At 42.6% G+C, this 14047-nt stretch overlaps 1 protein-coding gene across 10 annotated transcripts in view; it reads right to left on the reverse strand.

Moving 5' to 3' along the window:
* Positions 1 to 14047, reverse strand: part of garnl3 (GTPase activating Rap/RanGAP domain like 3) — a 387754-nt gene that overhangs the window by 211878 nt on the left and 161829 nt on the right. For all 10 annotated transcript variants that reach the window (XM_048558881.2, XM_048558880.2, XM_048558883.2 and 7 more), the window contains one exon: positions 3071 to 3145. In XM_048558881.2, the coding sequence (XP_048414838.1) occupies positions 3071 to 3145 (75 nt within the window). The remainder of the gene's footprint in view (positions 1 to 3070; positions 3146 to 14047) is intronic.

The raw sequence follows: 14047 nt of genomic DNA on the forward strand, positions 1-14047 counted from the left end.
GGCCCAACAAGTCCACACCGCCCCTTGAAGCATCCCACCCAGACCCATCCCCCTATAACCCACACACCCCTGAACACTACGGGCAATTTAGCATGGCCAATCTACCTAGCCTGCACATCTTTGGACTGTGGGAGGAAACCGGAGCACCCAGAGGAAACCCACGCAGACACAGGGAGAATGTGCAAACTCCACACAGACAGTCGCCCGAGGTGGGAATTGAACCCAGGTCCCTGGCGCTGTGAGGCTGCAGTGCTAACCACTGTGCCACTGTGCCGCCCATTTTGTTTGCAATAGCTGGTTCTTTAGTGTACAGACAGGAGTTTATGTCCATAAGAACTATGAGGTGATCACTAAGAACAATAGCAATTGCAACAAACTTCACGTGATTTAAGTGGGATTTTTTATTATATTTCAGTTCTATGCCATTGCCTCACTGCACACAACTCCTCAGATAGCAAATCAGATTGTGTTTTCAGTTGTAAAGATCAACAGTCAGGCCTGGCTTGAGAAATAGCAAGTTAGATTCACAGCCAATGCCCATTCCTAACAAGGATAAATCTGACCATCGCCCCTTAATAATTCTTAAAACTGAGTCATTCACCAACAAGAGGTCAGAGGGTGTGTATTCAATGATGAGTCACCCACCTCCTATCTCCCCAAAGTCTGTCTACCATCTACAAAACACAAGTCAGGAATATGATGGAATGCTTTCCACTTGTCTAGAGCTAAAGTATCAATCAAAGAAACTCAAAACCATCTAGGGCAAACCAGCTGCTTGATCAATATCCCTTCCATCACCTTCAACGTCCATTCTTCCCACGGTCAATGCATACAGTCAGCAGTGTGCACCAGACCCAAAATGCAGCAATTCGTCAAGAATCCTTTGCCAACACTTTCCAAACTCCCAACCTCTACCTCCTGATGGGACAAGGGCTGAAGCTGCGTGGGAACTCCGCCCCCAGTAAGTTTCCTTCTGAGCTCCATTCCTTCCTGAGTTGGAACTATATTGCATTCCTTTATCTTCACCAGGTCAAAATCTTGGAATTTCTTAATGTAGTAACACCTTGACCAGGCAAACTACGATAGTTCAAGACAGCAACCCATCCCCAGCTTCTTGAGACAACAGAGAGTGAACAAGCATTGGCAGAAACACCTACATCTCATGAATTAAGCAATCAGAGAAACAACAACTTATGAATGCAGTTTCTCTCTACACTAAAAGGCGTCAACAAATGAATTATGTGCATTTCAATACTATCCGTGACAGAATTTACACTTTTGAATGTGATACAGTTAAATGCACTATTCTTTCAGTCTTATCAGTATCACCCACACCTACAGGAAAATACTGAGTGCATTTCAAAGCTAATGAAGCTCACATTGTTTCAACTCTGTTACAAACGGATTACAGAGTCGGAAATTGCTCAATCTTTTACAATAGGAATTTTGTAAAACATTCTGTGTGACTGGCTAGAAATGTGTTTTAGTGGCCTGACATTTAATTACTGAAATGTTATTTATCGTTGTAGTCGAGGCTCATTTACCTAGAGCAAAGTGTACTTATTATCACAAGTGGAGATACACTATAATTAAATATATAAACAAAAGGAAACATGTTCTGTACATTTATGAAGAAAATCCTTCACCGTAGTGTCTGAAATTTATTGCGATGCCTTTTGCGGTGGCTGTAAACGACTAAATGTACAGTAATAACAAAACCAATATAGATTTCAATGTTGCAACAATTAGAAGCTTTCTAACAACCCTTCAACAATGTGATGCTTAATGAACAGTACCACACAACAAGCAAACTTCACAAAAAGAATCTGTTTACTACTTAGATTCCATTCATATTCATAAGATCGAGAGGGTTAAATGATGAGGAAGAGGCTGATTTCCACTGTGTACCCATGGTAATGGAGACACTAATTGTGCATTAAGCTGCATTCATTTGGAATACTGGTATCAGTGGTGCATTAATTCCTGTTCCTTCTCCAAATATTGCCCCTGGCAGTGAGTTGATACAGCGGAATGACCCTCCCATGAGACAGTGCTCTTGCTGCTTAAAGTGGTTTCATCCCAAAATTCCTGACTTGCAGCCAGGAAGCCAGCATAAGTGATAATGGGAACTACAGATGCTGGAGAATCCAAGATAATAAAAAGTGAGGCTGGATGAACACAGCAGGCCCAGCAGCATCTCAGGAGCACAAAAGCTGACGTTTCAGGCCTAGACCCTTCATCAGACAGGGGGATGGGGTGAGGGTTCTGGAATAAATAGGGAGAGAGGGGGAGGCGGACCGAAGATGGAGAGAAAACAAGATAGGTGGAGAGGAGAGTATAGGTAGGGAGGGGATAGGTCAGTCCAGGGAAGATGGACAGGTCAAGGAGGTGGGATGAGGTTAGTAGGTAGGAGATGGAGGTGCGGCTTGGGTTGGGAGGAAGGGATGGGTGAGAGGAAGAACAGGTTAGGGAGGCAGAGACAGGTTGGACTGGTTTTGGGAAGCCAGCATTAGTGCCTGCTCACAGCGGAACATGGGACCCACTCCCAAGAGCGAAGGAGATGCCCCCACTAGGGCTACCATTGAAGTACATTGAAGAGTACTTCGATGCTGCTAGCCCACATGATCAGGGACTGGCATTTGGGTGTGGCCCTGCTGTAAAAATGCCATGATGGCAGGAAAGTGTTGGCATACCGCTCCCTTCCCTGCTCCAAGCCCAACACCATGCCAAGATAACAAAGTATGGGGCTGGATGAACACAGCAGGCCAAGCAGCATCTTAGGAGCACAAAAGCTCATGTTTCGGGCCTAGACCCTTCATCAGAAAAAGCTTGCTGTGTTCATCCAGCCCCACACTTTGTTAACTTGGATTCTCCAGCCTCTGCAGTTCCCATTATCTCCAACACCATGCCATGCATTGCACTGCCAAACAAGGTTAGATGCCTGCGTTATGGAAGCCCAGTCACTAAATCCACCTTCGCGGCATCAAGTGGAATAATTTCAAATGATCCGAGCCAAACTTTTATCCCAGGACAGAATGAACTGGGGAGATGTGACCAAATTGTTCCTCACCTCATCACTGGATCCATTTTCCACCCGGAATCTTCCCGCTCTCTGTATGGCCCCATCTGCATCACTGGAAATAAGCTGTAAATTAGGGAAAGAAAATTATTCAATTTTAATTGTAATTTCAGATACTAAGTAAAATAGAAAATTCATGCTTTCAAATATTTGCAAAACTATGCTACACAAGATGACATTCCATTCCAACCTGTCAAATCTGTCGGTTACATTATTTAAAAACTCAGGTGCAAAGAAGATCATAGACATGAGCATAAAGAAGTTGGGCGGAATGGCTTGTTTCTGTACAGTAAATTTTGCGCAGTCCTACATAATGACCGCATTGTATTTTCATTTCATGGCTGTTTTTGCTTTCAACAAACAATCTACATTGGGGCAGTCGCAACATAAAAATACAGCCCTTCAGGCTAAGTGTTCAGAAGTTTTGAATTGCATTGCAAGAATGATACTGGTTTTATTTCAAAGGTTTTACACATTTTTCTTTTATAAAAAGACACTTACTGAAGCAATAGCATGACAAACATAATACTTAGATGCAGCCCTCTTAGAATGCCCTTGAGGAATACTGTGAGGAAAAAGGCACCTTCTCACAGTTCCCACTGCCTATCAAAACAAACCATTGCCTTAATTCTTCTTTCATGGAGTTAAGTTAATGACAGATACAATTCAGTAACGTCAAAACAAGGTAAATCATTTCAGTGCTGCATGAATCACTTTGGCAGCGGTAGGATGTAGATTAAAAGTGAAAAGATGATAACGTGCTCTGACAAATCTGGGAAAGAGGAACACCCAACTGGGATGTAGGGATAAATTAGAAATTATTTTTAAAAATCCTGCATCAAATTACTTTCTTATTTATACTGGAGTTTTACATGAGTTGAGTCCCTTTTGATGCATAAGAGCAATGCTCATTATGCAGGAAAACACCCAGAAAATTAAGTAAACTACTTTTTCAAACCTGAACCACTTTCCAAAAGCTAGAATGCACAGGCACGCAGCTATGTGCGCGCCCACACACACACACACACACACACACACACGCAAAACACGCACATGTGCACAAATATGCACACAGACGCATACATACAAACATGCAAACACACATCCACGCATGCACACACGCATACACACACACAACACCATCAAGCACATGTACAGATTAATATATGGGAACAAATAAAGCTTGAAAAATATTTCTTGTGCTCTCAATGGTGTACATATTTTATCCACCAATTACACTTAATATATGGTAATGTCTATTCTTGGCTGTAATCTGTTCAATCTTCAGTCGTACACTTCAAGTAGTGCTATTCGAAGACAAGCAGAAAGTCCACCTCACGTCCCAGCCAAAATTTGTCCTTCGCCAACATCACTACAAACACAGGAACAAAAACAAAGAAGCTCAGCATGTCTGGCAGCATCTGTGAAGGAAATAAAACTGAGTTAATGTTTTGGGTCCAGTGACACTTCCTCAGAACTGATGGTGGCTGGGAAAACGCCAATTTATATGCAGAATAAAGGGGAGGGGTTGGGGTAGGGAGTAAATGATAAGTTAGAGCCTAAAGAGAGAGAAGAATTCTCCCAGCCACCAGTTATGAGGAAGGGTCACCGGATCCCAAAAAGTTAACTCTGTTTTTTACCTTCACAGATGCTGCCAGACTCGCTGAGCTTTTCCAGCAACTTCTGTTTTTGTTCTGGATTTACAGAATCCACAGTTCTTTCGGTTTTTATTCACTACAAACACTATCTGGCCATTTAGCTCATTGCATATGGCAAGCCCTCACAAATGGCAAACTGGCTACAGAGTTTTTACCTGCTGCTGCAGCGACTATACTCCACAAGCACTTCACAGGTGTTGAAGCTCTTCATTCTGAAGTCATGAAAGGTGCTATATAAATGTTAAGTTAATTATGTTTTATTCTCAGAAAGCCAGGAGTCAATCTTTATTCAATCTAATATTTATTTAGAGTAAAGCATTACAAGCACGTACTTCCTGACTCAAGGGCACCATGATTTCAGAAAGTGTCTCTTAAATGTGCTCGTGAAACTCAAATTAATCACCAAAATATGAGAAATTACTGTGAATATTCTAATGCGTAGTGAAAAAAAAGCAAGTGTCAAATATACAACCAAAAGGAGAGTATGGTGAGTTAACAGAGGTGCAGAGATAATTCACAAAAATACTTAACAAGTTCTTTACATCTCTATTTAGTGAAGAATAATTGGAAGAAGGTAAACACCGAATTGGCTGGAATCCATATGAGAGATGTTATAATGAACAAATGTTGAGATGTAACAATGGAGGAGTTAGTTATGATAAAAGAGATAATACTGCCACAAAAGTGGAAACTCTAGACGATATATACCTCAGGGTTCTATTGAAAACTGTGGTGTACGAGGAGATTGGTCAATACAGTACAGTATTTTTTTCAGAAATGATACGTATGTTGGCAATGACAAATCAATTAATTTAACTTTTATGGTTTCGAGTCTGATACGATTCTTCTTCTGACTGTTTGGAAAAAGCCTCATACTGGACTCATACCTGCTGAGTTTTTCCCCCACGTTTTTGTACTTGGTTCCAATTTCCATCATTTGCTGCAATTACTTTTATTTTCCAAACACAATACCCTTATTTTCACTTGCCTGTTATTTAGACACAGACATAGAATCCCTACAGTGTGGAAACTGGCCATTCAGCCCAACAAGTCCACACCACCCTCTGAAGAGCATCCCACCTAGACCATTCCCCTACATTTCCCATGTCTAACCCACCTAACCTAAACATCCCCGGGCACTATGGGCAATTTAGCACAGCCAGTCCCTTGCTGAACTTCTGTCTAACTGATCTTCTGATCTAATTTGCTGATCCACTGTCCTTCTATCTGTTCTGATAGTCATGGGAAGACAACTTCTTTAGAAAACTTTCTGCACTTCTCATTGTTTCACAATTCCATATATAACATACTAACTTATATATCTTTTAAATTAACCCTTCCAGGCCTGTACGTTATTTTTGATCCAATCACCCACCTAATTTTGCCAATTAAAATCATCTCAACTTTCACCCAAGAAATTCACTGTCAGAATGTCAGGTGCAATTACCATACATTCTAGCAGGAACATAAGAACATTCCGTAAAAGCTTCTTTAGTTATATAGAAATGAAACATTTGGCAAAGAAAAACATTGGTCCATTATAGGCAAAGTCAGGAAAATCTATAATGGCAAATACAGAAGTGGCAGAGAAACTAAATTATTACTTTATTCTGTTTTCACTGAGAAACAGACCAGAAATCTCCTCAAACTAGAGATCTAAATGACGAGGGAGAATGATGAATTAAACAAAACTAGTACTAGTATGAAGGTTGTACTGAAGAAATTAATGATGCTAAAAGTTGATAAGTTCCCAAGACTTGATATTCTACATATCAAAGTGTTGAAGGAGATAACTACAGAAATAAGTTATGCGTTGGGATGATCATCTTCCAAATGTCTATAGATTCTGGAAAATTCCTGTCAAATCAAATACCAACCCACTATTTAAGAAGGAAGCAGGGCAGAAAACTGACAGCTAAAAACCAGCTAGCTTTACATCAGAGTAAAAACAAGTGGGAATCAGAAAGCTTCCCAATTAGTTCTGGGGTCAAGCAGGGCTCCCCACTCTCTCCCGCCTTGTTTGTGTGTTGTGTGGAGCTTTTTGCAGGGTCTATTAGGAAGGATACGAGCCTGAGAGGGGTAAATATTCCAATGAGCAAAGGCCTGTAAGTCAAGGCCTCCCTCTACATGGATTACATAGTTACTTTCTGCTCAGATCCGCTGTCAGTACACAGACTTATCAGCATCTGTGACCACTTCAAACTGGCTTTAGGAGCCAAGGTAAATCAAGGCAAGAGCAAGGCCATGCTCTTTGGGAACTGGGCCAACCGATCCGTTATCCCCTTCACCATCAGGACAGAAGATGCTGGGTATGTGATTCAGAGGGCTTGGGGCATGTGCCACAACTTGGAGGAAGTGTATCACGAAGGTGGGGCAGCACCGCTTACTCGCCATTGCAGGCAAACATGCGTGAGGTACTCGACCTGTCGTCGTACATGGTGCAATTCTAGCCCATTTCCAGAACCTGTGCCGTTGCTGTCATCTGAGCCATCTTTCACTTCATCTGGAGGTCTAACATGGACTAGGTCTGAAGGAGCACAATCCACAAATCTCTAGATAGAAGAGGGAGAGTACGTACCCGATGCTGCCCTCATCCTGATGGCCACCTTTGTGTGTGGCTACATCAAGCTGTGCCGAGACCCTTAGTACATAAACACCAAGTGTTGCTACACACTGAGGTACTACCTGTTCCTGGTGGTGCATAGCATGAGTCTGGCCTCACTGCCACAGAAAACTCCAAATAGTTGACTATTCTATACAGCCTGTCCCTTATGGAAAACTTTGTGAAAGAAAATACCTTTGACCACAAGTCCATCAGGGAGTGACCAGCACAAAGCATTCCCAAGACCCTGCGGGTAAAGTCAAGAGTGGTTCCTGTTGGGTTGTTCCCTGAGCAGACTGTCAAAGTCATTTGGCAGAATAGCTCACCACCAGAACTGTCCGACGAGCACAAAGACATTGCTTGGCTGATGGTGAGAAGGGCACTATCTGTGAGATCCTTCATGTATGCCTAGTCTCTATGCACCACCTCGCACTGCCCTCTAAGTGGTTGTGGGGTAGGGGAGGATAGAGACCGTCACACATCTCCTGCTGAAATGTGCCATTGCACAGGAAGTCTGGACAGAGATGCAGGTGGTTTCTGTCCAGGTCTGTCCCAAGCAGTTATGCGATGTAGGGCTCTGTTCTTTATGGCTGTTCCCCTGCTCGCACACCAAGACAAACATTGACTACACTTGATGAAAGGCGTCCTTTGGTCTGTCAAAAGCTCAATGGTCTTCCAGCATAATGAGCTGACCTCGGCCAGGTGTTGCAGACTGGCACGCTCCAAGGTCTGGGACTGTGTGCTCAGGAACACACTAAAGCTTGGAGCAGCTACCGTCAAGCTAACAATGGATGACACTCCTCTCCTGCTCTCATTTCCCTCTCCACCATTCAACAGAGATTTCATGACAATTTTTAAGTCTCAAAAGGAGGTCACAGTGGGAAAAAGTCTGGTTAGCATTGACCTAAGACAAGGATAGCTACATATAGGAGGAAAATCAATCCCCACCAAGTCACATGTCATCCTGACTTGGACCTGTAGTGCCAACTCTTCATTGCTGCTGAGTTAAAATTTGGGAATTTGCTTTGTAACAGCATCGTGGATATACGCACTGCACCGCCACATGCCTAACCACCACCTTCTCAAACAACATTCCAATGGGCAACCAATACTGGCCACACCATCCATGCAGGCTGGCATTATAGACCCATGGATCAGAGTTACGAGTGTGATGCTCATAGATTATAACACCATCAACTTCCCAAACTGCAGGATCTTTTAACAGGCTCTGTGTTGCTGTTAATACTAAAACAAGAGAACAATGGTGCACCAAAGTCCTTTTCACCCCAGGGGAAAAAACTCAGGAACAGTCCATAAGCTGCCAACTGGCAATGCCAGTAGTACCTTTCCACCCACTTCAAACATGGCCCTGTGTAGGTATGAGCAACAGGAAGCAGGCTCACTAATGGTTCTAACTAAGTCAATTATTGAGGTGGCCTGTTATAAAAACTAATGTACTCATACGAACAACTTCCTCAGTGATAATGCTTCCTAACTGCTGTTGTCAAATATCATTAGGAAATTGGGGATTGATAAGATTCAATGTTGGCTCAGCCGCTGCTTGGAAGTGGGCCCAGTGCTGCAAGTTCTGTGCTGAGAGAAACATTAAGGCGTTAAACGCATTAACCCATTAAGTCATTCAACTTCAGATATTTGACTCCAACAGACAGAAGAACAATGCAGAGAGAAAAATGGAAATGTTCAATTCCAGTGGTAGAACAGCCAGTAACCAGAGGACACTGATTTAATTGATGGAGGAACAGAGTCATGAGGAGATGGCTCTGTTTTTGTACAGCAATTGATTTTGATCTGGAATTCTCATGTGAAGGGGTGTTGGAAGCCAATACATTTCAGAAGAGATCAGGAAATGTGCTTTAAGGTGAGCCATTTACACACTGCACTACACATTTGTATGTCAGATTATATGCCGATGTTAGACCTGTTGACTAATCAATTGTTATAAAATGATCAACAACTGACACAAGGAATGTTGCAGTGGTGAAGGACATTAGGAACCATAACTTGGGCTGAATCTCACCAGAAATTGAGTGTCAAATTTTCCCCAGGTTTCATGGTAGGTTTCCCTCCATAAGCCTTAACAAGTTTTTCCGACTCACCTCCTTACATATGCACCACACCCCCAGAACACCCTTCTCACCGTATTCCCCTATTTGCCGTAGATGGAAGTACCAGCCACTGCTGAGACCTCCCAAGATTCCTGGAGCCAATGCCACCTTTAAAGCCCTGCTGTGCACCCAGTCAAGTGCAAGCACACCACAGTTGCCCTGATTGCCTTGCTCTGGACCTGTCTGACAGACGGCAAATGGCACCTTGTTATGCTGATTGAGACCTGGAGGTCATGCTGGATATGGGGTGCAAGCAGTTACTGCTGGTGGAATATACCCTGGGATGTTGGGATGGAGATCTACAGGAACCAGCAGTGAGCTGGAGATACCAGGTTACTGCCCTGACTTAAATGGCAGCCGTGTTGCTGGCTGGTATCTGAACATTGGGTGAGAGAATGAGACACTGTACATTAATGAGGAGAGACAACATTGTCACAAAGATGAAATAGGTTTCTTGCTGCTCACTGCCCAGAATCTCATCTCGCTGTTCAACGTTCGATTGGAAAATAGGACGTTTTGCTCTTAATAGTGGGAAGCTCCTCCCTGCTGTTCTCACTCAATTCTCTCAACATTCTCTTCAATATCCACATTGTTCAGGGGCTGGGAAGATTCCACCCCTAGTCTTAATTGTGGTGACTGTGCAACTATTCCTGACTGTCGTTTAAGAAGAAAACCCATCTGGTTCACTAATATCCTTTAGGGAAGAAAACTGCAATCCTTACCTGGTCTGGCCTACATGTGACTCCAGACCCACAGCAATATGGTTGACTTGTAACTGCTCTCAAGGACAAATGGGCATGAACAACAAGCACTAGCATTGTCAGTGACTCCTAAATTTAATTGTTTTTACAAATATGCATGTCCTTTTGGGAATTTTTGTAAAAACCCATCTGTTTATTGATAAATTTAAAACAGACTTTTTACTGTATTATAGGAGCCTACTTTAAATATATGTTCCACCTGTTCACACTCTCACACCTCAAAACCGGGGTGCACACTGGGCTGGCAAGGTACTTCTCACTGAAGCAATTTTTCATCCTCCTCACCCTCAATAGGTATCCGCCTTTCTGAGGTTGGGTCTCCGAGATGAGAGCAGCTCCATTGGTAGAATGGCAGTGCTGTGTGGATCACTCTCCTATGAACCCCACCAATGACTCAGTGCTGCTTGCCAACACTTTCTTTTTATAAAACCGATAGAAGTAAACTTTGCACAAGTCCCTTATCAGCAGCTCCCAGTGCTGCATTTCAATAAGAAACTGTGGGAAGCAAACCTAATATTGTTTCTGAAGGCTTTTACACATGCAAAGGATTAGGCTGGAATCGTTTTTTCTAATTAAAATTAAGCTGTTGATTTTTTTGACTTCTTGGTTGGAGTGTGGGAATGGGTCTTGATCCGAAGTTGGATAAAATTCTCACAGCCTCTGTTCCACTGACTCTGTAACAGCAAGTGGCACATGTTTAAATTGGAAACACAACTTTAGGTTTTTTTGTTTGCTTCCTTCTGCTCATCCTGAATTTCACAGCCTATTCATTAGTGCCAGGGTTTTCTTCAGCTCAACATCGGCAGGGCATCCTGTGTATATAATCTGCTCACATTGAAAGCTACTCAGCACACAAAACTGACTTCGATCCTTTTCCAGATTGAACCTAACAGTCTGCACTGAGAGTGAGCTAAACTTTCATCAGTCCGTGACCAATTCCATCTCCAGAATACTGACTATCTACCCTCTCACCTCACCACCACTGCCCCTGACAACAAGCTCCATCCAAACAGTAATCTCAATGCTGCCACACTCTCAGAAAGGCTGTGAGATGACAACAAACGAGTTGGATCATGAAGAGGCGGTCGCATTGTGGTAACGGCACTGGAACAGTAACACAGAAACCCAGGCAAATACAGTGGGCACTTGGGGTCAAATCCCACTGCTACAGATGGTAACATTTCAGTTCAATGAAAATATACAATAAACAGCTAGCCACGTAACAATCATAACCACCATCGATTGTTATAAAAATCCATCTGGGTCACTGACTTTCCCGAAGGAAGGGAATCCACTGTCCTTACCTGGCCTGGTCCATAATTGACTCGAGAAACACCACAACACAAGTGACTCTTAACTGCTCTCTGGATGAACCAGGGATAGGTAATAAATGCTGGCCCAGCAGGTGGCACTGAAAAATGCTTGGAGTTCAAACACCTTCGCAACAGGCAGAGCTGCAGCAGAGAACAAAAGAGAGAGAAGGAAACAAATCCTAACATTCTGGACCCACTAACTCACAGGACACCAGGCCTTGTGCACACACAGATATGAGTTGGGTAACATCCTGTCCAGTAACCCACAACAGAAAGTCCCAGCCCTGAGCAGAGCTCATCCTTGAATTCAGGGACAGTCGCTGACGCCAATCAAAACTTCCATTGTCACATCAAGGTTCGACTCCTCTAATATTGTCCTTACCATCCCACCATCTGCAGCCCTATAAGATATCCAGAACTCCGTATTCAGTGATCTACTTTCAGCCTAATGATATGCACCCATCAGCTTGTCCGTGCTGATGTTTTTTTTAAAGAATCCTTGCATTGCTTCAGGTTACGCTGTATTTATAACCATCTCCTGGCCAATGCCCAGCATGTACCCTCCACCTCAGCACTGTATGAGCCCCACTTCTCAACTCCAGCTGTTGCTGGAGAAACTTCAAACATCACCCCGAGCACTGGAACATTTTTCCTCATCAAGAAATTCCTTGTTTAGAAGCTGCTGTATAAAGGTCACCTGTTAATGGAGAACATCCATTCTAAGCCACTGAAGAAACTGCATCATGGATTTCTTGGTGGTAATGTCAAGAACTGGGTTGTCACAAGCTGGGAGGAAAAACTACCGACTGAAATAAAAGATGAGACTGGAGGATGCTTGCAATCCAAAATGAACAGAAACACAAAAAAGGTACATAAGAACCAGCCAATTCTTTGAACAGGAGTATACACAAATTATTAATCAGTGTTTAATAAGACACAGTTAGCTGTTACCATAGCATATTTATGTAATACCATAACAAAGAAATCAAACTGCTTATTTTAGTAGCGTTGCTAAAGCAGCAGAAGAATGTCATATAAGCACATTAACTTTCCATACACAAATATCTCAAACAGTCAACTCTAAGGTCCCATGATTTTCCAGTGTGATGTTCACAATTTCACATTGTCACATTGGGATGAGGGCAGGAAGCATCACATCATGTGGACAGGGATCCTGAATAATGGGTAAACAGTGGTCCAAACCCTTACATGAGAATGATAGCCAGCAGGAATGTGCAACAAAGCCACGAATTAATCTGCAGTAACACCACTCAGACAGTAGGAGAGGGTAGGCAACATGTAAAATGAGTCAGAACATCGTGCAACCTTCTCAGCCTGGATGATCCCTAGAAAGGACAATGTTAACCCCACTTCCACAGTGACAGCAGTCCAAGCTCTCCCCCAGCCCTTGTCATTGCACCTTTCCCGCAGATCTGACTTTTGAAATTGCACTTTGAAAATAATGTGTTCCCAAACTTACAAATCAACAGCCAAGAATTTACACACTTATACAAGTAGCGTATCGCCCACCCCCAAGAAACAATGCAATCTGCTCCTGTTAACACGGCCATCCTGTGTCTAAAATAATTAATTAGGCTGCAAGTTAAATTAAACAATGTAAGGTAATAGCAGCAGGGGAGGTGGATTTTGGGTTACATTATTTTAATTAAAATTAGCAGATGGTTCAAATGCTACTTCTAATCAAGGCCTAGGCTGTTGATCACTTTGCTTTTAATATCAGCATCTTCACATCCAGGAAACTAGATTCCATTTTGATTTTGTGACCGAGCTTGTCTTTAATTGAAAAGCTACGTGCTTGGGTTATTTACATTTGCCATGTAGTACTCAGTGCACTGCATGACGTACAATCTACTACCTCGAAGAAACCATCACAAACTCAATATGCCACCAGCCTGGTGTCTATGGTATCTTCAGGGAAGTCTAACTGAGACAATAGTCATTGGGTTGCTTTATAAGAGAGCAGAAGCTCAAACATCAAACAGCTATGAATGGTAAATATTTATCATCAGGCTAGCCTTGTACAGTTTTTTTTGGTGAAGAAGTTTCTTTGCATTCACAAAGTAGTTTGCCAGTTATAGTGATACGACATGAATTGTAAATGTATGCTAGAAGAAATGCCTATGTTTCTGTAGGCTGGCTTGTTCTCCAGCTGCCAAAATATCTCACCCGCTGCATCCATGGAAGTAAAATACAAGGACTATTACAATGTAACCCAAGTGACCACAGAATATGTCCAAACATTAATAAAAGGGGAAACTGTTTCCACTGATGGGTGACTACAAGACACAGTTGTAATACAATTGGCAAAAGAAATCCAGAAAGAGGATGAATCTTTTATTATTATTCTTTCACGGGATATGTCATTCTTAATTAACCTTGAGAATAAGTTCGTGGTGAGCTGCCTTCTTGAACCATGCCGATTCAGTTAGGGTACATCCACAGTGCTGTTAGGAAGACTGTTTTCCCAGATTCTGATCCAGCCCCAGT

The sequence above is a fragment of the Stegostoma tigrinum genome, chromosome 29, assembly GCF_030684315.1.
Source record: "Stegostoma tigrinum isolate sSteTig4 chromosome 29, sSteTig4.hap1, whole genome shotgun sequence".
Taxonomy (NCBI): domain Eukaryota; kingdom Metazoa; phylum Chordata; class Chondrichthyes; order Orectolobiformes; family Stegostomatidae; genus Stegostoma; species Stegostoma tigrinum.